The sequence below is a fragment of the Rhipicephalus microplus genome, chromosome 4, assembly GCF_043290135.1.
Source record: "Rhipicephalus microplus isolate Deutch F79 chromosome 4, USDA_Rmic, whole genome shotgun sequence".
Taxonomy (NCBI): Eukaryota; Metazoa; Arthropoda; class Arachnida; order Ixodida; family Ixodidae; genus Rhipicephalus; species Rhipicephalus microplus.
The window spans coordinates 10,120,264-10,147,623 of record NC_134703.1 but is presented as its reverse complement, the minus strand read 5'-3'; the positions used below and the strand labels follow the sequence as shown (position 1 = coordinate 10,147,623).

At 51.4% G+C, this 27,360-nt stretch overlaps 1 protein-coding gene across 1 annotated transcript in view; it reads left to right on the top strand.

Annotated features, from left to right (window-relative positions):
• The window catches only part of LOC119171524 (atrial natriuretic peptide receptor 1-like), a 642,832-nt gene that overhangs the window by 79,724 nt on the left and 535,748 nt on the right, over positions 1-27,360 (top strand). Inside the window, exon 3 of the mRNA XM_075892142.1 lies at positions 24,499-24,691. Coding sequence (XP_075748257.1) covers positions 24,499-24,691 — 193 coding nt within the window. The remainder of the gene's footprint in view (positions 1-24,498; positions 24,692-27,360) is intronic.

The window sequence follows — 27,360 nt, the reverse complement described above, 5'->3', positions numbered from 1 at the left end:
TCGAAACGTCACCGTTGGTGGTGTCGAGCGTCGCCGTCCACACGTTACAGGCAAAGCTCGAAACGTAACCGTTGGTGGCGTCGTCCAGCGTCGCCGTGAACATGTTAAAGGCGAAGCTCGAAACGTAACCGTCGGTGACGTCGTCCAGCGTCGTCGTCAACTCGTTACATGCATCAATCTCGAAACGTCACCGTCGGTGGCATCGTCCAGCGTCGGCTAAACACGTTAGATGCATCAAGCTCGAAACGTAATCGTCGGTGGTGACCAGCGTCACCACATTACACGTTACCGTTACACGTTACCGTCAACACGTTACAAGCATCAAGCTTGAGACGTAACCGTCGGCGGCGGCGTCCAGTGACGCCGTCAGCCTGCTACATGCATCAAGCTCGAAACGTAACCGTGGGTGGCGTCGTCCAGCGTCGGCGTCAACACGAACACTTAGGTGCATCAAGCGTGGAATGTAACCGTCGGTGGCGTCCAGAGTCGGCGTCAGCATGTTACATGCAAAGCTAGAACGTAACCGTCAGTGGCGACGTCATCGTGCGATTCCCGCACCAAATACCGTTACGCTAGAAATTTAGAAGGCGTCTACTGGGTTCCGCATAGCTTTTGCTCGATTAAAATGTAGTCCTGTCCCAATTGTACTTCGACAAAGAGGCTGCTTCGAGGTGGGAGAGTCAGAGAATCGTCGGTGACACGGAGCGCTCTTTTCCGGAATCGCGTTTTGTCAGTTGCTGCGCAAAAAGGATCCTCGAACGACACAAGTAATTCACGGAGGTCGATGACGGCGTCGTATTCACGAAGGAAGTCCATTCCTAGAATGATTGGCCGAGAGAACATGCACAATACGAGGAAATAGCCCGCAAATGTCGATGTACGTATTCGAATGCGTGTCGTGCACATACCGGTAGGCATCACCAGATGGCCACCTGCTGTGCGCAACTGGGGTGTTTGCCACGATGTGGGAACTTTCCCTAGTTCAAATGCCAGTGTAGCGCTCATTACGGAATAGTCGGCGCCGATGTCGACGAGGGCGTTGACAGCATGATTGTCGACGAAGACGGCGATTTCGGCAGAAACGATCTTTCTGCTGTCGGAGAACACTGCGAAACCAGAACGGTTATCGTCGGGTTGTTGCGTCGAAGGAGGGTTTTGTACAGTTCGCCGGATCGCGACTTCACCCCTAGAAGTCGCCGTTCTTAGTTTCCACTGCGAGGACTTGGTGCCCGGCTCCTGAAAGGAGTGGAAAACGATGAGGGCAAACTGGGTGACGTAGACCGGCGAGGCGATGGTGATCTCGACTGGTGGTGCTGAATAGTCGAAGGAGTTCGCTGGCCCATGAGATAGGCTTCGATTTCGCAGGAGGGCTCAGCGTAGCGTGGGAATTGAGCTTCAAGGTGGAAGCCGTGGAGACCTAGTTGCCCGTATTGACAGTTCCGGTATACGTGGCCCGCTTCGCCGCAGTGATAGCAGAGTGGACGGTTATCCGAGGTGCGCCACGTGCTTGCCTTGCTGCCACTTTGTCTTGAGGCAGACGGAGATAGGAGAAAGTGCTCGGAAACCTTGAGCCAAGAGGCGGGCTCGAAGTGGTGTCCTGGAATGGTTGCATAGCCTGGTACCTTGGCGGTATAGCAGGATCTGTAGCCGGTGGCGCAGGGGATTGCAATGCCGCTGCGTATGTCAAGACTGGGGCCTCGGGAATCGGTGGTGCGATTGGGGCTAGGGGTGTGACGCCCTGCCGGACTTCTTGTCTGATTACATCTGCGCGAGATGACACAGGTCGATGGGATCCCACTGCCTGAAGCTGTCGCAATTCGTTCCGAACGATACTTTGAATGAAATCTGCGAGGGCCTGTCTTTTGTTGTCAGAGCCGATAGAGCATGCGGCAGCCGGGATCTGGCGTTAGTTTTGTGGCGACCGCTGCTGCAGAGTACGTTCCATCGTGGTTGCCTCACTGATGAACTCGGTGACTGTCGTCGGTGTATTGCGCACGAGCCCAGCGAAAAGCTGTTCTTTTACTCGGCGCATCAAGTGCCGCACCTTCTTTTCCTCCGGCATGGCAGGGTCCACGCGCCTGAAGAGCCGAAGCATGTCCTCGACAAACATGGATACTCGTTCGTTCGGCCGCTGTTTTCTGCAGGATACGGCTTGTTCGGCCCTCTCCTTCTTTTTGATGTTGCGATAGGCGTGACGGAGCTGTCGGCTGAACTCTTGCCAGGTCGCAAAAGAGCCCTCGTGGTTTTCGCACCACGTCTTCGCAGAATCTTCCAAGTAGAAGAAAACTCGGCGCAGCTTGCGAACATCGTCCTATTCGTTGATGACGGCAACACGATCAAAGTTGTAGAGCCAGTCATCAACATCCTCGAAGATGTCTCCATGGAACGGCTTCGGTGTGTGTGGCACATGAAAAACATGCTCGAGAAGAGAACCATGGGCATCGCTGGTTTGGACCACCTGGCTTGTCATCGGAGTTGCCATCTTTGTGGGTGTCGATGCCAAGGGACCAAATTCAGGGGGTAACCCACGCAGGCGGCGGCTGCTTCTTGCTCTGGGAGATGTAGCTGTCTCCGCGATGGCCGACACAGCCGAAGTAGACGTACCCAGCACCTCCACCAGTAATGTCACGAGCAAAACAAGACCTGCAGCCAGGAGTTCACCTGAACCAGAGCAACGAAAATGTTCTCTTATTCTTCTCTGCCCAAAACGAGTATGAGCCACAGCGGCTCGTTCATCAATGGTGGTAATATTGGGCCCTTCATGATGAACTCACGGCCATTTTGCTAGCTCCGCATTTAATTTGGTGTTACGTTACGTCAATAGATGACAAAAGGATACGACTGGTGCAAACATAATAATCCTGACAAGCGTGTCATGTAAAAACATGGCAACATACCACGCTCATAGCGTGCTCGCGGCTGTTTCGCTAGCTCCACATATAATGAATTTGGTATCACGTGATGTGAATTGATGACGAAGGTAAACGACACATCCAAACATGATAATCATGTCACGTAAGTCATGTAAGGCATCATTTATCTCCACCTCGTAACATTGTGCTGATTTCAATGTGACGCATCAACCTTTCTCATTCGTGTTTCGCATATTATGGATTCCCACTGTACGTGGGATCTGCCAGTTTTTTCCGCGAGTTTTAACGAGCGGCTGACAAAGACCAACGGCTACAACACACCATCGTATTCCTGTCAGAGAACTGCTCCTAATTCCAGATGGCTTGCGTCAGTATGGACACCAAATGGTCTGGTCAGGTGCGATGTCTTCGCAAAGGTGCTAGACATACAGCAAAACACCTCTTGCTGCTCCGGTCCCGATCGCCACTCAGCTGACTTACCCAATAGCTTGGTGAAGGGCGCCTGCACTCGGGCACAGGACGGAATAAACGACCGGTAATAATTGGCCATTGCGAGAAAGCGGCGCAGGCCGCGTATGTCCTTGGGCTCGGGGAAAGCCAGGATTGTACGAACTTTCTTCTGGTCTTGCTCAACGGAGCCGTCGCCCAGCGTAAAGCCAAGTAACTAAACTCAGGTTTGCGCTAGTTGGGCCTTCGCGAAATTTAACGTTATCCCGGCGGCTCTCACCCTCTCGAGCACATCGGCAATGTGGGCCAAGTGTTCTTCGAAGGTTCGTGAATAAATTATGATGTCGTCGAGGTAGCACACGCAGTAAGACCACTTTGTTTCCCAGAGGATGCGGTCCATGAGTCTCTGGAACGTCGCAGGAGCATTGCAAACACCAAAAGGCGTACGAGTGAACTCAAATAACCCTCTGTGGGAGGTGAACGTGGTCTTGGACCCGTCACGCTCATCCATCCAGACCTGTAGGTAACCTTTGGAGGCATCTAATGTGGTACAAAACCGCGCAGTGCCGAGGTTTTCTATGATGAAGCTAAAACACCTTACGAGTCACTCCGTTCAGACGGGAGCAGTCTACGCACAGGTGATTATCGCCATCTTTTTTAGGCACCAACCCGATAGGAGACGTCCAGGCGTTGGACGAACGGGGAACAATGTCAGCTGAGAGCATCTCGTCCAGAACGCCGTCAGTTACTTGCCTCTTGGCCAGACTGGCGGGCCTGGGGTAACGCTTCAAAGGAAGCGCGTCGCCAGTTTCGATCGAAGGGCTCACCAAATTGGTACAGCCTGGGTGATCGGTGAATAGCTCATCGTATTCACGTAACAGAGCCGACAGGGGAGCCTTCTGCGTATCATGCAATTGAGTCACACAGGCGATCAAATGATGCGGAGCCTCTACGTGTCGTGCCGCTCGATCCGCAAAAGGATGTCGTTGAACACCCCTCCCTACAGGCAGTTCCCAGCTTCCAACCCGACAGCAGATGCAAATTGCTCTCCGAGCTCGCGCGGTGCACATAATTACGATGGGTCGTACACCACCCGTGCATAGGGAGCAGCTTACATCGCATTCCACATGAGGTCCTCCATAATCAACGTCGGTCGTTTTCAACTTAAGCGAGCTACATCATCATATACGGCTTAGGTTCCCGGGTTCCTCGAAGCATTAAAAGATGTGCTCGCGTCTCGGTACGAATTTCAATCCATACGGACTGCCTGTCCCTCTTACAGGCAATCGCATCATCAACCAACACAGAAGCTCACGTTCTACAAATAAAAAAAATGATCGTAGACATCAGCAAAACCAACTACGTCAAGCTCTACCATGTTCCTGGCCACGCCGGAATTTTCGGTAACGAGGTCGCGGATTTTTTATCACAGCGTGCTTCCAGTATCGGTCTTATCCGCGACATTCCCATAAACTTTCGCGTAGTCCTCCAACAGCTTCGATGCGAACTCCTCCAGCTGTGGATGACCCGGTGGAGAACATAATATAGACACATAGAGTTGTACCGCTGGGTGCAGGACATCTGCGAAATATCACCTTTCTTCCCGCCACCACATAAGCTTGTGACATTATTAACCGGACACGGACGCTTTTCGCACAATTTTCACCGTTTTAATTTGACAAATTCGTCTAGTTGTCCGTGCGGTGCATACTGTAGGGACATGTCCCATGTTTTGCACGCGTGTCCCATTACCTCCCCTTTTACAGAAAGCATTGAGCCACAGGCTGACTACCGGGCAGCACGCTACACGGACATTTTAAAGTCTGCGCGCAATCGTGATTTACTACTACGCGCAACGCTTGCGATGAGCGACGCAATGCCAAACGTCACAAGATAAAAACACATATACATACGTTGGTTTGCATGGCGGGAAACACCTAGTCGCCATTATGGTGGGGCCTGAAAGCCCACTGGGTGCTTTGCGCAACACGTGTGTGGGTGGGGCGGTGGGGCCGGCCTCCGGTGCTTTTGCACTACCAGCGACTCAGGTGGTCTCTTACAGCCCCTACGACGGCAAGGTTCACGGCCACCACTCGACGTGTCAACTGAACTAACCGGCGTCACACCGACGCCAACCCACGGACGACACTACCGTAGCAGTGCCAGTGTCATGAATCTGACAACATCCACAATTTCGTGCACTTTCTCTTCTCTTCATCTTTCCCTCTTTATTATATCTTTCTCTCTTCCCCTCTTTCTCTTACTGATTGGGCATGTCAATGCCACGAACGTATCAGCCTCACAATTTATTGAAAAAAAAAATAGCCCCGTAGGCCTCCGTGCTCGTTGAGCAAACACCTTAGCAAACCATATTGCGTTACCGTGCCCCCAATTTTATTTTTCAATTGTTTTTTCCATGAATTTGCGCTTTGGGTTTAACTTAAAACCCCTTTTCATTTATTTTTAATCAGCTTTGAACCTGGTATGCTTAGGCAGGAACAGGTCTTTATTTTTCTTCCTTTATTTTTTTCATTCTTCTAAATATCCTAACAATGTGAACGAAGTTTACCGGGGCCTGCCCCCGAAGTTCGCACGCGACACGGTTTCGACGCCTCTACTGCACATGCAACAGAAAACGCCGGTGGACTGATGAATAGCTCTAGGCCAGAAAAAGGTCCATCGCAATAGCCTTCATTCGTGATGTCCACTACGATACCGGATTTTAGGAGAAAGTGCTGACCGAGTATCACGGGAACACTGGGCCCTGGAAGATGAACGAAACGCGCGCGTCTCATTCGGCCTCCCCATCTGACAGTCAACCTGGCAGCACCCGTCAGCTGAGCCTCGCCTTTCGCGAGGGTGAATGCCGTTCGACTACCCTGCAAGCGCACCGAATGCTTCTGCAAATGGGACACCACCTGTTCGCCAAACAACGAAGCGTTTGCGCCCGTGTCCCGCAACGCCGAGAATTCGCGCCCGGCAATGGTGACCGAAATAAACTATGCGTGCGCAGCAGCAAGACGGCTTGCTCAGTACACAGAGAGAAGAAGCAAGCGTTCGGCCACTCGTGCCTTCACGAACGACCCGCGCTCCCGTTTCCCTGCCTCAAAGGCACAAACACGGTGCACTCCATCGCTATGTTCCCTCGTTGACGGGAGCGGAAACAGCGCACTCCATCGCGGTCCCTTTCCCAAGACGGAGCAGCTTCGAGCTCCAGAGGTCGGTTCTTCGTCGGCTCGCCGCGTGATCAAAGGAACTGCTGTGATGAACGTTATCACCGATGATGCGCTGGGTTGGATTTCCTCCCTGCTCCCGCGTGTCTAGTTTCGATGCAGCAAAGGCTGCGCGCCTCCCGCACGTGTAGGAATCTAAATAAAGCCCGATCGCTTATCTCCCAAGTGCGCCTGCCTGTAGCGGTAGCCGCAAAGGCAGCTCCGGCGGGCTGTTGCCGTTGGAAAAGGGTCATCGCCGCTCCTTACGTGCAGCGCGGTTCAAGGGCCTCGCTGGCTGGTGATAGGTGCGGCAAAATGCGGTTTGTCTCGACAAACTCCTCCAAATCACGGAAGCGACCGCGTCGCAGGTACGCCGAAAAGTCGAGTGTGCCTGCCTGATCACCCGTTCGACGCGCTCCTCGATCGAGGTTCGGGGCTCAGAGATAGAGAAAAGGTCTTCCATTGCGCGTAGGTACTCCTGAAGCGACTCGTCAGGAGCTTGTGTTCGGAGCTCGCGCCGCATCCTACTTTCGCAGTTAGCGGGTGAGAATTCCCGCAGAAAGACCGTGCGGAACTCATTGAAGGTTGCTGCTCGGTGGCCGAAAAGCCTATACCACCTAGCCGCCATGTCAGTCATTGCAGCCGGGACGACGCGTCCGAACACTTCCTGGTCGTCTAGACCCATGACTCTCTGGTAACGTGTGAGGCAGTCGAGGTAATCTCTTGCAATTTGCAGATCACCATACCCGCTGTCGGTTGGAACGGCCAACATGACAGCAGGGCGAGGGCGTTTCGGAATGGCCGAAAGCGTTTGGACTGCCAAAATGACAGTAAGATGAGGGCGTTTCGAATGGCCGAAAGCGTTTGGACTGCCCCACAAGTGCATGAATCATTTGGGCGGCATTTTGCAGCAGCGCCTGCCCACCCGCTTTAAAGGAAGCTGTCGGTGCATTGGCGGCGCGGGCGGACGATGGCGAACTGTCTCCGAGCTGGATAAGCGGCGTGGTTTCAAAATCTATACCGGCCGTCTCGCCATCGGGGACCGCCTCTTGTCGTTCACAGCTGCCTCTTGGCGTAGCTTCACGTGAAATTCCCTAGGCCGTTTGCGGCTAGCGGTACAGGCGCGTGCTCGAAATGAGCCTGGCTGCTAGGTTGCGTAGCAGCCAGCGGGTGAAATTTGGCAATGGCTGAGACCGCGCTTCCGATCTGCACCCCGGAAGCTCCTCTGAGAGCCATTTGGGAGTGCGGTGACGTGGAACGGCCACGCATTCCATTGGGAGCAGTAGCTGTCTAATTTGCCCGTGTGCAGTGTTCGGGTTTGGCTATGGCCCCGGACCCCAATCACGCTACCTCTCCAGTGGAGCTGTTAAGTAGCGCCTCACGTCATACCGACCGCGGCTTGTGACAGGTGAGGGTGCTCCGTTTTGATGCTCAATGGGAACACTGGCCCTGTTCTCAAGCAGTACGGTATCTGCTAAAGACGCCAGTGGACAAAAGTCACGCATAGCAGACATAATGCGGGTAAACACGGTGATCCTAATTCGCTAAGGCGGGCTGACTCGGCTAAGCCTAATCAAAGGCCTACTGAGCCTTTGATACCGCGTCGGATGCAAGTGTGGTGAACTCGCTACTCACCGAAGTGGAAGATCACCACGGGTTCAGGCTTAGTGAGCCACAGTGCCGAGTCTCCGTCACCTACTCGCGTGTAGTGCACCGCTCCGTGCGTGCTCAACTAACAAAGCGCCTAGCGCGGCATGGCAATACAGACAGTGTTCGGTCAACAGCAACACATAGACAATTTATTGCCTTTGCAGCACCCCAAAAAAACAGTACAACGTCTGCTTGCGGGACATGGGGAGCAAAGGCTGCCGCACGCGGAGGTTCACGATAAAGGGGAGACCGCAAGCACGTCGCAGCTGGCAATGGCGAGCTTTGACAAGCCGGTCGAAAAAACGTCCCTCGCAACTATGCTGCGTACTCTCACGATAGTCACTGGGCCTCTATAGTGATTCTTCAAGAAAAGGGGAAAATGCACTCATTTCTGTCTGTCCGTTGGCGACAGGGCTAAGTGCCTTGTAGGGGTTGGGGAGGAGGAGGGATAAAAAGAATGGAAGAAAATCGATGGAGAAATAGAGCAGGCAAGTTCGGAAAGTAGGAGATAGGAACGCTGGAATCCGGTCGCAGCACTCCAAGGGCAGGGCACCACAATGCGAGAGCTTCACGGCGTCAGGAGACCACGGAGGGCGAACCAGTCGGCGGAAGCTACGCTGTCGTCGGAGATCGCGAGGGCACGACGGTCCAGCTTGAAATCCTCCCAGCGAATCCCACTGGGCCTGGTCGCGAGAGTTAGGGCGAACCTCGTACGCGCATGCCTCTGACAAGTGCGGCTTGACGTGGTACGGCCACTTCAAGTACTAGGCACCGCTGTTTGGCTTAGCGTACGGTACCGAAGCTAACACTTAGGTAAACATGCCCGCCGGGGATGCCTAGGCACCCAGGCAGGCTACAATACGGCGATTCAGGGAAGGCGATTCGCTTTCTAGATTTCGTGCCGACCGGTTGTGCCCCCGCGATTTCCGACGACAGCGCAGCTCTGGCCGACTGGCCTGGCTCGCCCTATGCCATCTCCTGCCGACGACAAGAGCTCCCGCTGAGTGGTGCCCCGTCCTCGGACTGCTGCGACCGTGTCAATCTTTCTCATCTTCTCCTTGCTTCTGGATGTCGCTGTCCCAGTGCCACGCTCTCTCCTTCCCCCTTTTTATCTCTATTCCTTAAAATTCTCCTTTTAATTTCTCCTTACCCCCATCCCTCGTGAGCTACTGTTGAGGTGTCGCACTGTGATGCAGACAGTTACGGGGTTCACTTTTCTCTTCTTTTCTCTTTTAAGAATCACGCAAGTAAAGTTCAGGGAACACGGACGAAGAGAACCACGTGCTTACCAAGCGCCGGGTGCCGACGCGCACGTGACTCGGCCTCGCTGATTCTAGCAGCCACCGAAAACACGCGCCGCGCCCGCGCGTGCCGCATTCTCTCGCCACGTGCTCTTACCAGAGCACGGGAAAAGAAAAGGGGCGGCCGTACGGCGGAATGCCCGCGTAATGGTTGCGGGCGCGCCTCAGATTTCCACAACATAAGTATCAGCAACACCAGAGGCGTTAGGCTGATATGAAGCGCTCGTGCTCGCGAGGATCGTAGCCCTGTACACTGTTACATAAACCAAGTTCATCGCATGACACCTATATCTACAATTAATGTTAAACCAACGTGACGGCTGGATCACTGAAATCTTTATGAAATTGTATAATCAGCAATACAATCACAACTGACGTTTTAAGAACATAAGGGTCCATTTGAAAAGTAGTCCTGAGACCTGTCATGGCTTTGTGGTAGAAGCTTGATAGCCACGCACAATGCTGGAGTTCGATTCCTGCTGGGACCCTGGCATTTTCTCTTCGCATTCGTCGGTAAACGCAGTCAATGCCAGGTTTTCTTTAGGCTTGCGCGTTAAAATTAACCACGTGTGTTGTAGTCGTTCCTTGGTACATTGTTAACGTCAATCAGCTGTTGCACACACCCGACCGCGGGTACGCGCCACTGCTTGGCTATAAGTGTTCAACTGTGCACGCGACGGCACTGTGACATGATTATGTCTTATATATATATATATATATATATATATATATATATATATATATATATATATATATATATATATATATATATATATTGTTACGACAAGGAGACCGACTCGGAGAGGTAGTCAACGATGTAATTACAGCCGGTTAATCGAGCAGCGCCAGCGACACAGATTCGCTCGCGCCAGTCTATCTGCTTTGCCTTCTTCAACTCCATGCACTGGCACGTAGCATGACCCCCGGCGGCGGTGGCACCGTCCCAGTGCTTTAAAGGTCGCTATCTGACGCATTCTTGTAGGGCTTGATCCGCGAGACGTGTACAATATCACTGGACCGCATAGTAGATGATGATGGATAGATGGGGCTGATCTCGTAGGTGACAGGTGTTACTTGACGCAATATACGGTAGGGTCCCGTGTAATGAGACAGAAGTTTTTCTGATAGGCGCATAGGCCCAGGTGACGATGAGGGGACCAGAGTAAAACGAGGGTACCGGGAGCGAAATGTACGTCTCTATGTTCCGCATCGTACCGACAGCATTGGTTGATTTGCGACGCCATCAGCCGAGCGCGAGCGAGCTGACGAGCATGATCGGCTCGCGCAATCGCGTCGCGGGCATACTCGCTGGTGGACGAGGTGTCAGCTGAGATGACTGTGTCCAGGGGTAAAGTCGGCTCTCTTCCGTACAATAAGTAGAACGGCGAAAAACCCACTGTGTCGTGACGGGATGAATTATACGCGAAAGATGCGTAGGGTAAGGCAAGGTCCCAGTCTCGGTGGTCAGGTGACGCGTACGTAGCGAGCATATTTGTTAAAGTGCGGTTAAATCGTTCCGTGAGGCCGTTTGTTTGAGGGTGGTAAGCTTTTGTCAGTGTGTGTTGCGCGGAACAAGAACGCGGAATGTCGGCGATTACTTGGGATAGAAATGCACGGCCACGGTCTGTGAGAAGCCGTCTCGGCGCACCGTGAATCAATATAACGTCCCGTAACAAGAAGTCAGCGACGTCGGTTGCACAGCTGGTCGGTAGAGCTCGTGTAATAGCGTATACCGTGTAGCGTAGTCTCTAATAACGGCTATCCATTTGTTTCCAAACGTTGATGTGGGAAAAGGACCAAGCAGGTCTAACCCAACACGGTAAAATGGTTCCGCGGTTATGTCAATTGGTTGAAGATGGCCAGTGGGTAGCAGCGACGGTGTTTTACGACGTTGGCATAGGTCACACGTAGCGACGTGTTGGCGTACCGAGCGAGCAAGGCCTGGCCAGAAGAAACGGCGCCGGACGCGCTCGTACGTGCGGGATACGCCAAGGTGTCCAGCCGTGGGATCGTCGTGAAGTTCGGTGAGAACACAGCGGCGCAAATGCTTAGGCACAACAATGAGAAGGTCGGGCCCGTCTGGTCGGAAATTGCGACGATATAGCACACCCTTTTGAATGACATAGTAGCGGACGGAAGCATCTATTTGGGGAGGATTCCATACGGCTGATGATGTCAAGCAGCACTGGATCACGCTTCTGTTCTTCCCCAATATTATTAAAGTTGGAGACTGACAAGATAGAGTTCTCCGTGGGCTCGTCAGTGTCCTCAGGATCGTCGACAGGGTACCGGGAGAAGCAATCGGCATCATGGTGTAGGCGGCCAGATTCGTAGACCACCGAATAGGAAAACTCTTGCAGGCGCAAAGCCTAGCGACCAAGGCGACCTGATGGATCTTTCAGAGAGTTGAGCCAGCAGAGCGCGTTGTGGTCGGTAACTACCGAAAATGGGCGTCCGTATAGATAAGGTCAAAATTTCACCACTGCCCATACAAGAGCCAAGCACTCACGCTCTGTGATCGAATAGTTACGTTCAGGGGCGGATAGGAGGTGGCTGGCATATGCAATAACGCAATCATGGCCATGTTGTTTCCGAGCCAGCACTGCACCAATGCCATGTCCACTTGCATCTGTACGGATTTCCGTAGGGACAGCAGGGTTGAAGGGTGCCAGAATCGGAGGAGTAGTGAGAAGAACGACGAGAGTCGAGAACGCAGAAGCCTCTTCGGAGCCCCATGAAAACGAGACTTCTTTCTTGAGGAGCTGCGTAAGCGGCCTCACTATGTGCGCAAAATTTTTCACGAAGCATCGGAAGTAGGAGCATAGTCCGATAAAGCTGCGTACGTCCTTCGCAGATCATGGTACAGGAGAGTTTTTGACGGCGCTGATTTTGCCGGGTCTGGTTGTACACCGTTGGCGTCGACTAAATGGCCAAGTACTGTGATTGGATGGCGTCTAAAGTGACATTTGGACGAGTTGAGCTCCAGGCCAGCGTGACGGAAGATTTCTTAGATCGCTGAGGCGCTCTATATGAGTTTCAAATGTCGGTGAAAAGACGATGACGTCGTCCAAGTAGCACAAACAGGTGAATCATTTGAATCCTCTGAGCAGGGAGTCCATCATTCGTTCGAAGGTGGCTGGAGCGTTACAAAGGCCAAAGGGCATGAGCTTGAACTGATATAGGCCATCGAGGGTGATGAATGTCGTCTTTTCACGGTCCATTTCATCTACCTCTCTCTGCCAATAGCTGGAACGAAGGTCTATGGAGGAAAAATATTGCGACCCATAGAGGCAATCAAGCGCATCATCTATTCGTGGCAGAGGGTAGACGTCTTTTTTGGTAACTTTGTTGAGGTGTCGATAATCAACGCATAAACGCCATGCACCGTCTTTCTTGCGGACTAGCACTACAGGAGAAGCCCAAGGACTGCAGGATGGCTCAATGATGTTGTAGTGCCATCATCACCATCATCATTTTTTCCATCACCGCGCCGCGTCTCTCGCGCAGCTGGCGCTAGCTCGAGCTGCGCGAGAATTAGAACGAGCTGACACGCCTGGCGTGGCGGACGCTGGTAGCCGACGTGGCTCCGCTTCAGGCCTGCAATAAAGTGGTGAGATTGGCACGGCCCCATCGGCCGCCTTCGACGTCATCTCACGTCTCTCTTCTCTGCCCGCAACATTGGTGACCCGGAGAACACGCCCTTCGCCGAACGGCCCGCTGCCATGTTCCCGCAACTCTGCCCACCAGTGCCGCCGTTCCAATCGACCTACCCCAAGGTATGGTTTATGCAGCTTGACGCCGTTCTTGCGGTGAATGGCATCACGGACCAGCTGCTGATGCACGCCATTCTTCTCGACGCCCTACCGGTAGAGTTGCGCCATCTCGCTGCCACTTCAGGCACCAGCCCGCAGCCTTACGATGCCCTCTGCACTGCGGTGCTCGCCCGCAGCGGCAACACATACCGTCCGCTTCCGTTTACCCGCACCAGGCAGGTTTCCCCGGCGTCGCAGAGCAAGGTACGAACCGGTCCGCAGCCCTCCATTGACCGCTACCTCGGTGCCCCGGCTTCGACTACTTCTACACCTGATCCGGTCGCAGAAATATCCACTCCTGCACCTGATCACGACCGCGAGGTAGAAGACTCCCCCACTGCGACTGACCTTCCCTCCGAGAGGTACATTCCCTCAGAGCCCCCGTGCAGAGCTTCATCACACGTACCTGCTACCTGCACGTTTTCCAAGAAAGCGACGGCACGCGACACCGTGGCCCTCGCCGTTTCCGCGACCACCAGCTCAGACGTCTCGGCCTCCTCCTCGCCGCAGCTGCTGGTCAGCTCCTCGACGGTGCCCTCTGCCGCTCCGCCACCTGCCACTGGTGCCAGCAACGGCCTGCCGGGTGCCTCGTCACATTCCACTCGCACCTACCCGGCCAGCAGCCGACCACACTCGGCGTCCCCGCTCCCCGCCCCTGTCCCTGTCTCTGTTTCGTGGTCTACGACGGGCCCCAGCGCCGTGCCTTCGCGGAGCCAGAGCCTGCCCTCAATGCTCGCCCGCAATGGCCTCACGTACCAACCGCTTCCAGGGGCCCGCGACTTTGGGGTTGTCACTGCGTCGCAACGTGTGCTACCAACCGTGGCCCCACCAGACTCCATGACGGCCACCTTGCCGCCCGCCTCGGAGCCTGGCACAGGTGACCTTTCACCCGTTATTGACCTCCCGACTTCCTCTCGTCTGGCCACTAGTGATGCGTGTCCCGCGTACGAACTGCCTACACCAGCTGTCGAGCCAACTGAACTATCTACGACATCTGACCAGCCAACTGAACTGTCTATGACGTCTGTCAAGTCAACCGACCTAACTACAACCACTGTGGAGCCAACTGAAAGCATGGGAACAAGCACTGCCACCAGTCCACCAGCGTCGAATACCTCGACAGTGACTGAGGCGACAACTCAACCCGTCTTTCCTGCACAGCCTCCCATGACGCCATTCCCCGTGGTCCGCGTATTCGGCACGGCGACGAACGAGTCGCAGCCGCTGCCTGCGGACGGCGTGTGTGACTACACCTTCTACGACGGCCTCTACGACACGGGCCCGTTTGACACGCTTTACAGCCCGCACTTTAGTGCACCAGTTGAGCACGTTCTCAGTCGCGCGTCGCTTCACAGCGTCACTGAGTACGGCCTCTCTTTCGCCTACAGAAACGCATCACAAGTGGCGCAAGACCTCGAAATTCCAGAGGTGCTTTCCACGATTGAAGACCTCTGGGACCGAGCCATCCGCCATTACGGATTTCTTTCCATCGAGCGCTTACTTCTTCGTCCACTGCGCAACTCTCAGTGTCGCCCACCAGAGACCCACTGGTTCCCGATGGTCACTACACGTTGACAAACTGGACTTGCCAAAGGAACACTTTATGGACTGCCGTTCATGTACATAGCATTTGTCGCCCTCTTTTTTTTTTCATAAGCCTTCAAATCGCGCAAAGCGCTAGGGGGGGAGTCCTGTAGTGCCATCATCACCATCATCATTTTTTCCATCACCGCGCCGCGTCTCTCACGCAGCTGGCGCTAGCTCGAGCTGCGCGAGAATTAGAACGAGCTGACACGCCTGGCGTGGCGGACGCTGGTAGCCGACGTGGCTCCGCTTCAGGCCTGCAATAAAGTGGCGAGATCGGCACGGCCCCATCGGCCGCCTTCGACGCCGTCTCTCTTCTCTCCTCTCTCGTCGCAACAATGTCCTTGGCGAGCATTTTGTCGGCCTTACTTTAGATAATGTGACGCTCGGCCGCCGACACCCGACATTGACGCCTATGAATAGGATGCTCATTACCAGTGTTCACGCGGTGGCTAATACCGGTAGCTTTCCCCAACGGACGGCCGCTGAGGTCAAAAACGTCGATGTAGGACAGCAGAACCCGGTGGAGCTCATCATTCTGCTGCGGCGCTAAGTTGGAAGCATTCATCGACGTAATAGTGCTGTCAGAGCAAGTTGCAGATTGATGTTGAGCGTGGGGGTCAGAAGGAGCGGCCATCGCGAAAACATCCAGCGCATTGTCTTCTAAGGTGCAGAGCAACGCCAACGAGATCCCTTGTAGCAGAACATGAGGTGTCAAGCTAAAGTTGACAACTGGGAGGCCCGTAGAATTTCCTGCGACGGAGAGAATGGTGTGCGATAATGTAATGCCGCGGTTTATGAGGACATCGGTGATAGGGTTCACAGCATAGTCACCGTCGGGAACTGGTGGTATTGAGACGAGCTCTATGTCGGTCAGTGTCTGTGCAGGGAGGTGCGCGTGTTCCGTTGTGCAGAGGCGACTCGGCCGTTGTGCAAGAAGTTCTGTTGCGGGCAAGTGTAGATGGAGTGTACTGGTCGAACAATCTATGAGGGCAGAATGCGCGGACAGGAAGTCGAGGCCTAAGATTACGTCGTGGGGGCGTTTATCAAGGACGGTGAAGAGAACAACTATGTGTCGATCCGCAATGTTCACACGGGTGGAGCACATTCCAACGATAGATGCTATTCCATCATCCGCAACACGGACGAACAGAGTGGTCGCAGGTGTGAGAACCTTCTTGATCTTGCGGCGAAAATCACTCGTCATCACGGAAAGTAGAGCGCCGGTGTCGACAAGAGCAGTGACATGTACGCCGTCTACTTGTACGTCTATAAGGTTCCGTTTTGTTGGTATCGTCAAAAGAGGATTTTCGGTCAGTCCGGGCGATGCAGCGCCACCTCCGGGGGCTGCAACACTTAGTTTTCCGTCGGGGCATCTCGTGGGAAGGCGGGGGAAGACGGTCGGCGGGGCCGTGGAGAACGAGACTGGCGACGTTGGGGGGATGGAGAGCGGGAGTAGCGGTGTTCAGAAGCAGGTTCCTTGGCAAAATGGTTGCGGCTGGTCTCATGGTGATAGGCAGGACGTGCATAGAAGAGACGAGAAGATGGTTGTGCAAGAGAACCCCAGCGACTTCCGCAATGGCGAGAAATGTAGCCGATTCTGTGACACGAGAAGCAGATCGGCTTGTCATCGTGTGTTCGCCATGCGGGCGGATTACGGAACGTTGAAGGAGAGCCGGTCGGTAACGGACGTGCAGGCGTGTATTGGGGCTGGTAGTCGGCGCGGGGAGGCGGTGAGATAGAGTGAATTCCCAAGCTGGCGATTTCCTGCCAGACGACTGCTTGAATGAGAGGCAACGTAGTTGGCGGAGAGGGGTCAGGGGACGTTGGTCGCACCTTAGCTGGAGGAGCCGCCTCAAGTTCCCGCCTGACGATTCGCATCAAGTTGTCGCAGGTGTGTGTTGGATGACATATGTCGAGACACGAGGACGTCGCAGTGGTGTTCGGGAGGTGCTGGAACTGATGGGAGATGCGTCTGCTTTTAGCTTGTTGGAACCGGCGGCGTTCTTGAATAATCGCATCAACAGATGACACATTGTTGATACCAACAAGTTGAACGCATCGTCGGTGATACCCTTTAGAATATGCGCAACTTTTTCATGTTCGGACATGTTTTCGTCAGCTTGGTGGCACAGTGAGAGGACAGCCTGAATGTAACCAATGTAGGGCTCCTTGGAAGATTGTGTGCGAGTCGACAACTCATTTTTCGCAGCTTCACGACAACCAGAGATGTTGCCAAAAAGCTCACGGATGTTTTCCTTGAAGCTCTCGTAGCTTGTTATGTCATGCTCGCGGTTGTGAAACCAAACACGAGGGGTTCCGTCGAGATAAAAGATGACGTTTGCGAGCATAAGAGTGGCATCCCACCTGTAAGTGGCGCTGACGCGTTCGTAGAGGCGTAGCCACTGGTCGACGTCGGATCCCTCGCTGCCCGAGAACACGCCGGGGTCTTTGAGCGCGGGAAGCGTCACGAAAGTTGTTGCGGGCGCTGGGTTGACAAGCCGGGCAGAAGGTCGGGCGACAGGAGAGGGTTTAGCCGAGTCTTGAGTGGTCATGTTGTAAGCCGCGAGGGATCGTCCGCTTAGGAGTCCCGTGGCGAGGACGGGGATCGCACAACTCCACCAAATATGCTACGAGAATGAGATGAGACCGACTCGGAGGGGTAGTCACCAATGTATTTACAGCCGGACTGCCGGTAAAGCGAGCAGCGCCAGCCACACAGATTAGCTCGCGGTAGTCTATCTGCTTTGTCTTCTTCAACTCTATGCACTAACACGTAGCACACACATATATATATATATATATATATATATATATATATATATATATATATATATATATATATATATATATATATATATATATATATATATATATATATATATATTGTCACGCAGTTTATTTACGTACAGACCTACAGGAAGGCCGAGGAACGCCAACAGGCCGAAAATACGAAACAAACGCAAGCTCGGGTCGCGCGCGTGCACCAACGCTGTGGCTTGCCGTTTCATGCTGCTTCGTCGTCGTTCGCATAGTTCCCTACATTGGCCCCCGGTGAATAGCGTAGTCAACCTGGCGACTTAAGGCGTAGTCACTATAGCGGGGTCGTAATACGGCTTCAGGCGACTCACATGCACAATGTTTCGGCCACGACGGCGTAAGTCATAAGACTGTGTCAAAGGCTCAATCTCATAATTGACTGGTGACGTACGGGCGAGAATGCGGTAGGGCCCGTGGTATCGTGCCAGTAATTTCGACGAAAGGCCAGGAGTGCTCGGTGGAATCCAGAGCCAAACGAGAGCACCAGTCGTGAAAGTAGAGAGATGTCGGCCGGTGTCAAGCCGTAGCTTCTGGTGGCCTTGGTCCTCGGTTGTCAGTGAACGGGCCAATCGTCTGCAATCTTCTGCGTACCTGGCAACATCATAAATTGCAGTGTACTCAGAGGAGTCGAGCGTGTATAAGAGGATAGTGTCCAGCGTGCACGATGGTTCGCATCCGTACAACAGAAAGAAAGGGGAGAACCCTGTTGTCCCGTGCGTAGCGGTGTTATACGCATACGTGACGAATGGAAGGACAGTGTCCCAATTGGTCTGGTCTGAAGCTGTGTACATCGTCAACATATCACCGAGAGTGCGATTAAATCGTTCTGTGAGGCCACTCGTCTGCGGGTGATATGCTGTCGTCATGCGATGAACCATGTTGCACTGAGCGAGCAACGCTTGAATGGCGTCAGACAAGAAAACACGCCCCCGGTCGCTCAAAAGTTCGCGGGGAGCACCATGGCGAAGAACAATGTTGCGCTGGATGAAAAACGCAACTTCCCTCGCCGTTGCTGCGGGTAGTGCTGCCGTCTCCGCGTAACGCGTGAGGTGGTCCACGCCGAAAATTATCCACCTATTTCCAGAAGACGACGTGGGAAGTGGTCCGTATAAGTCGATACCGACGCGGTCAAACGGACGCGCTGGACAAGGCAGAGGCTGAAGTGTACCGGCAGGGCGTTGAGGTGGGAGTTTACGTCGCTGGCATGCAGTACAAGCACGTACGTACTTGCGGACAAATGTTTACATGCCACGCCGGTAGTACCGCTGACGTAGACGGTTGTACGTTTTGGGAGCGCCAGCGTGAGCGCTTTTGCGGGTTGTTGTGCAAAGCAGTACAGATTTCCGAGCGCATGTGGTTGGGTATCACTAACAGCCACCTCCGACCTTCAGACGTGTAATTCCGCCGATAGAGTAGGCCGTCTTGAATAGCGAAATGTGTGGCTTGACGGCGGATAGTTCTTGAGACCAAATTAGCTAACGGATCAGTCAGAAAGGCGAGGAGTTGGGAAATCCACACATCTTTGCGTTGTTCCGATGCCATGTCTGTGAAGTCGATTGGTGTTATGACAGCTGAAGAAGGTGACGAGGAGGCTGTGTCAGCCGGTAGCGGCGAGCGGGATAGCGCATCAGCGTCGGAGTGCTTGCGGCCGGATCGGTACACAACACGAATGTCGTATTCCTGTAGGCGAAGCGCCCAACGACCAAGGCGCCCCGACGGGTCTTTGAGCGATGATAGCCAGCATAGAGCGTGGTGGTCCGTGACGACTTCGAAACAGCGGCCATAAAGGTATGGGCGAAACTTCGTCAAAGCCCAGACAATTTCGAGGCACTTTTGCTCCGTGACGGAATAATTACACTCGGCTTTCTTGAGGGTTCGACTCGCGTAAGCGACCAAGTATTCTTGGTACCCTGGTTTTCGTTGAGCCAATACAGCACCAAGACCGACACCATTGGCGTCGGTGTGGACCTCCGTAGGCGCATCAGGGTCAAAATGACGTAGTATTGGAGGTGATAGTAATAACCGCCGAAGCGCGATGAAGGATTCGTCGCACTCTTTTGACCAAGCAGAAATGCGTTTGGAAGTTGTCAACAGGTTGGTAAGAGGCGCGATGATGGAAGAGAAGTTGCGCACAAATCGACGAAAGTATGAGCACAGGCCGATAAAACTTCGAAGCGTCTTGATGGAATTGGGCTTCGGATAGTCGGCCACGGCGCGGTGTTTCGCCGGATCCGGCAGAACACCCTCTTTGCAGACGACGTGACCCAGTATAGTGAGCTGACGTGCGGCAAAATGGCATTTCTTGATGTTAAGTTGAAGGCCAGCAGAGGTGAGACACGTGAGAATAGCACGAAGACGAACAAGGTGAGTTGAAAAGTCACGAGAAAAAACGACGATGTCGTCTAGGTAGCAAAGGCACGTGTTCCACTTGTAGCCGCGAAGGATGGTGTCCATCATCCGTTCGAAGGTAGCTGGGGCGTTGCAGAGTCCAAACGGCATGACGTTAAACTCGTACAGCCCATCAGGTGTTACAAATGCAGTCTTCGATCGGTCAGAATCAGCCATTGGAACTTGCCAATATCCTGAGCGTAAATCTAAAGAGGAGAAATATTCTGCCCCTTGCAAGCAATCGAGAGCGTCGTTGATGCGTGGCAACGGGTACACATCCTTCCGAGTTATCTTATTGAGCCGGCGGTAGTCGACACAGAATCGGATAGACCCATCCTTCTTGCGCACAAGTACAACAGGGGACGACCAAGGGCTCTGCGATGGCTGGATGACACCACGCTTGAGCATATCGTCGACTTGTTCGTATATAATACGGCGCTCTTCCGCAGAAACTCGATATGGTTGTTGGCGTATATATATATATATATATATATATATATATATATATATATATATATATATATATATATATATATATATATATATATATAATAGAGAGATAGATACGCTGATAGACATCGAAGTGCTCGCAGTACGCAAAGAAATGCATGGCATTTAAAATTCGCCGAACGGAGGCACAGGTAACGTAAACTGGGCCAGCGCCTCCTCTATATGGAGCTGTTTTTGTTTATTTCACGATGATTTCATTGTTTAGGCTTTCATATGGTGAAATAACCTGCCATAGTTCCTTATTTTCAGACGCTTGGATTTTTTCGGAGGCAACACATGTCAGGCTTTGCGAAGGGAACGGATGATGACCTATATCTGTAGAAGCAGTCTAGTGACATTTTGTGCTATTTAGTGCATAAACTCTAGGCTTGCGCATAATGAGCTAAGCCACTAGAGAGTAGAAGCATCGGGAACACTAGGCACCCAAGCTTTTAATATTAGCTCTTGATTAAGGCTTCAATCAATAATCGACTTTCAGTTAGTCAAAAAAGCAACTGTCAGTCTAGCGAACGCCACGGTGACAAAACGATCTACCGCGGATAATTTGCATGAGCTAACTCGTGTCGGCCTAGCTGGCAGACGACGCGCGAGCGTCTCGATCAAGTAGTCGCTAACTACTCAAGCCTTTGAGTGCCCAGAACAACAAGTGCTTGACGATTCTCGTTTTTAAGTTTCCATTACACCTAAACAATGCGATTACAGCCGCAAACCGAGCTGTATAGAAGCTTCGAATGCGGCATTCGTTTGCGCGAGCGACGACCACATCTGTACTCCATTTGCGGCGTTTGACGGTGAAACGCCGCACTAGCACCGACGGCCGCTTCCCATTGAAGCCAGCTCCTTCGCCCGAGCACTGAAAAAATAGAGGAGGTGCTGACTGAGCACTCACACTCGGTGCGCAGACAAGGTATCCAGTCTGCTCCTTTCGGCCATACTACCACCCCGTGACATTATCCATTTGGCTAGAATCCACCCGATCTATCGGGTGAATTCTCAGAAATATATAAACTACAAGTACTTCAACAGAGAGCTTTGCGGTGCATTCACGGCCAGTGCGGCAGTCCCCAGGATCTTCCAACTTCGAACTTATTTCGTCGCTATGTTTGCTTAAAGTGAACAAATTCTACTTTTTTCATCTGTTGCAGCGTAATAAAGCCAATAAATTATATACTCAAGACAATACTTCGTCTAATGATGCATACCATTTTCGAAAACAAAACTTGCGGGTCCCTAAGACGCGAACTAACTATGGCCAGCAAAAATGAACTTATTTGGTGAGTGTGGCTATCAATAAAATGTCTACAATTCTTAATTTTGATGTTTCAGTGCAAATATTTAAAAGCGAAACAAAGAAATATTTTCTCGACTCTGGTTTCTGTTAGGTATAACAACATTTTCTCTTCTATATGCTTAGTAATAGTTTATTTTGTTGTACTTGCAAGTGTAGCTTATTTATTTATTTATATGTGTTATATTTTCAGTTATATTGTTTTGTTAACTGTCGCCTAACATTACAATGCAGCCGAGGCCTTTGTAAGGCATCGCAGCTTTTAGCCCGGGCTTTCTCTTTTATATAAAAGGAAATAAAACGTCACATGGTTGGTGCAATGCTGAAAGACGAATACATTCGAACAGAAAGCATGAGACGCGCTTGTTCGCCTTTTATCGCTTCGTCAACTTTGTCAATATGCCAATCAGCACTAATTTTTAACCTACACTTTTAGATGAAAGTTTGCAAGTCGACGGCAGAGTTCACGCACTTGATTTTAGTGAAATTGATGCATTGTTTCTCAGATGACACACCCTGCTGATTAAAATATTGTCTAAATGAGTGAGTGAGAGGTTTAGGGGAGTGCGTTGTTTTATATGCACTCATCTACCTTCGTGTTTACCCATAGCTTTATACGCGTCAAATAGTTCCACATGCCAAATCGGATTCTGTGTTCGATGCTCCAGAGCAACGCAATTATTGCCGCAGTCGCCCAAGGCAGCCGCCTCCAGCGTCCGCCGTCCTTCAGACCAACATTGTCAGGGCAGCATTGCACATTACGATAGCCCCTTTCCGGCTGCAAACCGACGGTGATGTACGAGGCGCCCCCGACAAATTGTTGCAATTGTCACGGCCATGGCGTAATTGCGTTTGGCACTGATCGTAACGTCGCTCTGGCCCCCGAATCAGTGACAAAATTAGTCTATGCTTAGGCAACAAGGCTGGGCTATAGAACACAAAAGCACAGATAGTCTATGAAGGATAACCAGCCGACTTTATGTACGACCGTCCTGATAGGATGAGCAGCTCTTCGCAGAGCTACACGACTTTTTTTGGCAAAGAGTTTCCGGATACCTTCCTTATCCGACCCACGAGAACGACGAGATTCTTTTTCTCGCGAAGGTCAATTACGAGCTACTGGCAATATGCTCGACTGCTATAGTTTTCGGAAGAGGGTTAAGTGCTCTCGCCACCTGGGCGTCATCATTTATTCGGGTCGTTTACGTGGTTCTTCTCAGGGTTATAACAAGCAAGGCAAAGCTTTCTGGCTATCACCACGAGTAAAAGTAAAAGTTAAGTAATATTTTTATGCCTATACATAAGCAGTGAACAGATGCTTCTTGTTGAATGCTTACCTTTCTGACTTGACTGCATTTCTCTGAATTAACGAGTGATTATTTGTTTGCTTGAATACATTCTGGTTTCTTGAAGGGAGTTTGTGAAAACAGAACGTGACACGAACAGCTGAAAATAAGATCTGCATAGGGATAAAAGAAAGGCAGGCAGACTAAACAAGGCTGAGCCTGCTGGGCTACTCTGCACGGGCAAACCAGCAGACAAAAGTGTAAATAAGCGCACAGTAGGTTAAAAGCAAATGAACAATTCCTTTAGAGTAGCACTTTATAGCGGCCCCGCCGCGGTATGCTAGTGACTACGGCACTGACCCGGCTGCGGTGGCTGCATTTTCGATGGAGGTGCCCTCAGAGTTTGGTGCACGTTAAAAACCCCTGGTGGTCAAAATGTCCGGAGTACTTCACTATGGCGTCTCTCATAATCATATGGTGGTTTCGGGACGTTAGACCCCACATATCAATCAATCGATCAATCAATCAATCAGCACGTTACCGCACTCATATAGCAAGAATGCGGTCCAAGAACATTATGCTATGAGAACAGGGAGGCTGCTTTAATTCGACATTTAGAGATCGTTTTTATAACCTCCGAAATCTATCTGCTCTACAGGAATCAAGCAGCTTCTGAAAACGTTCATTTATGCTAGTGGCCTGTTTAGCGGAATTGCCTTATGTAAAATGTTCTTTAACACTTCGTACGGGAACAGAGGGTTAATGGAGAGAAGCTAGTTTGCTTCACATTATGTAGAGGTAATAAATGGTCGTGATGGTGGTGGTGGTAGTAGTAGTAGTAGTAGTAGTAGTAGTAGTAGTAGTAGTAGTAGTAGTAGTAGTAGTAGTAGTAGTAGTAGTAGTAGTAGTAGTAGTAGTAGTAGTAGTAAAGCAGAAGCAGCAGCACGCAGGTCACGTGTCTATGGGGCTAATGAATAAATAAAGAAGTAAGCAAAATGATGGCGTGGCTAAACAGTTATTGTAGAAAGAACGGTGATAATGATACTCAAAATGTTGATGATCATGATGCTAAAGGAAGAAGATGATGCTTGAACTGATGAAGGTTTAGATGATGATGCTAAAAGCTGCTGAAGATAATGATAACGTTCAAATGGTAGAGACTCGTGAATTTCAAACCTAGTAGAGTGTAAAAGGACTCACGTGGTCTCTGTCACCAATGACATACACCAGCGCATTAACGGCTGCGCTACCAGACGGTATTCACGGCGTGGAACTGTCTGAACTTTTTTCCTCTCTCTTTTCTAACCGACCCGATATCTCTCTTCAGCCGCAACGACAGTCGGAAGCCATGGTTCCGCAAGGCTGACCCGGAGGCAAAGAATGTGCTTGCCCAGAAGGCCTATGAGGCGCTGCTCACCGTCGTCGCAAGAACGCCCGAGACTGAGGACTTCGAGAACTTCTCCCAGGAGGTCAAAAAGCTGGCACTGGAAAAGTTTAATTTCTCATTTGGCAACGAGGAGGTACGTCGTGTGTATAGTTAAACTGATGGAAAAGGTAGGCTTTCATATACCAATGATGAAACTAATGAAAACGTAAAACGTGCGAGTACAGAAAAAATACACGCAATAGTGCGCGTGCATGTGTGCGCTCTGCGTCTTTCTGGTTATATCTGTGTCCATTTACGTTTTCTTTATTAAAGACGATAGTCTTTGATGGGGACCTTCAATGCAAAAACGTTGGTCTGTCTGTCTATCTGGCTGTCCGTCTGTACGTTTACCTGTTTCTCCATCGTTACCGCGAGCCGGGTACCTTAAACAGCTCTAGCCGATACCCCGAATGGCGAACCCCATCCGCAGCGCCCACCAATTTTGCTCAAGAATCAGCGTTCATATGTGTGCGATTGTCAATTAAAAAGCAATTATTGCGCATATCTAAGGTACCAGAACAACACGTATATATTCTGCATCTTAGTCGTTTACTAGAAAAGGCATACATAAGTAATTCTAAGGACCGTAGCGCTTATCACGCTGCGCTGACCATGCAACGCTTGCACGGAAAGGCGAGTGTGTCCAACGCTTTGCTAAGAAGACACGCTGGTGGCCCTACTCGTAGCCTTGCGTTCTACACCTTATCACCTCTGAGACGGGCGCGCGCACGCCCGTCTCTGGGCCACGCGCTTTGTTTTCAAAAACAAAATAAACTGCCAGATGGCGCTCATGTGTCACGTGTGACGTGACTTGATGCGCTCGTTCGCCTCCGCTGCACGCTTGAGGCACTATAACGCAGCGCCTCCGGTATACCATTCACGATTTTCTTGTGCAGAACACCAAATAAATGTTTTGTTCACTCTCTCCACACGCAAGACTCGTCTTTCGACGACATTTGCAGATTATAAGCAGATACGGGGCCAATTTTTCTTTGGTTATTGTAAGAACAATGCAGCGAGCAATGGAAAGAAAAATGGTAGGTGTAACTTCAACAAACAAGAGGAGAGCAGAGCAAATCAGGGAACAAACCGGGGTTAAGGATATCATAGTTGAAATCAAGAAGAGGAAATGGACATGGGCCAGAAATGTAGCGCGTAGATAGGATAACCTCTGGTCATTAAGGGTAAATAACTGGATTCCCAGAGAAGGCAAGCGTGCTAGAGGGAGACAGAAAGTTAGGTGTGCAGGTGAGATTAAGAAGTTTGCGGGTATAAAATCGCAGCAGCAGGCACATGACCGAGTTTACTGCCAGAACATGGGAGATGCCTTTGTCCGGCAGTGGACGTAGTCAGGCTGATTATCATGATGATGATGACAACAGTGAAGGTTCTACGCTGTTATAGAATTCGATCGATCCCCGTGAAAGAATCACATCGTCTATACGTCAAAGTAAGATCTTACTACTATCTCCTATTATTAATTCTACAGAGACCCCCGAAGAAAGATGAATATCAAGAGAAAAAAAAACAATGCACGCAGGAGGGTAATAATTTATTACCACAAAAGTGTTTTCTGCCGGGCTTCACCATGGCTGTACTGACTTATTTCCATCGCGGATATGACGTAAAATATATGCTAAAATATTGCGAATAAGGTGTTCCGTCAGCGGGAGTCGAACTCATGACCTCTCTCTCCGCAGCGCGAACTGAATCGACCATAAAGCGCACGCTAACGACGAGCAAACCAGTGACTTGGGTGCATTTTTTTTTTTTTTGTCATCACTGGCGAAATGACGCGAAGTGTCCGTGTGGTGCGCTTTAAGAAAAAGGCAGCATATCTACGGAGTGAATGATGGAGAGTAGGGCGAAGGGCGAAGCATCCGTCCGTCCATTCGTTCTTGCTTCCGTCCGTTCATGCGTGGGTCTGTGTGGCCGTCCGTGCATCCATCCGCCCGTCCGTGCGTGCGTCTGTTCGTGCGTCCGCACGTCCATCTGCGCGTCCGTCCCTGCGTTCGTCCATGCATCCGCTCCTGCGTCCGTCCATGCGTCCATCCGTCCGTGCAGCCATCTGGGCGTTCGTCCATGCATCTCTCTGTGTGTCCGTTCGTCCGTCTATTCAACACTCCAAGTACCACCATCTCGCATCTTTTCATCAAATATTCCTGACATAGAAGCACCGCCATCCAGCGGGCATTCCAAGGACTGAACGAGAGGAGGCACACGCACACTTTGTTACGGCTTGCGCTTCGTGTCTACTTCCCACCTTTAGCCACCTCGAGTTCATGGTATATACTAGTTCACTGTATGCATGGCACTGCGGCCAAACGCTCGCTAAACCTTTCTAGAACCAAGGAGGTTACGCCTAGCGAGTATAACGTAGCAACGCTTTCTTGTCAGATAGTGCTTAATGTACATGCCAATGGCTGCTAAGGAAAAATGAGAGACAGGAGAATTCGGCTTTTAGTTAACGCGCACGCTACGAATTTTTTATTGTTCAACAACGCACAAAAGAAATCTCCCACCGGCACCACCTTGGAGGTCAAAATGTAGGACTGGTTACACACTACTACCATAGAGAAAGAAAAAGACAGGAGAGGACACTCCGCGAAACCTGGCCTCAGGAAGTGCGTCACGACTACGTAACGAACTAGTGCTCTCACCAAACGTCAGAGGGCGCAAGCGCAAAAAAAACAGTTATAATCAATGCAACAGAATTGTTTTTACAAAATAATAATTATACGTCCAAATTTGGTATGTTCTTTA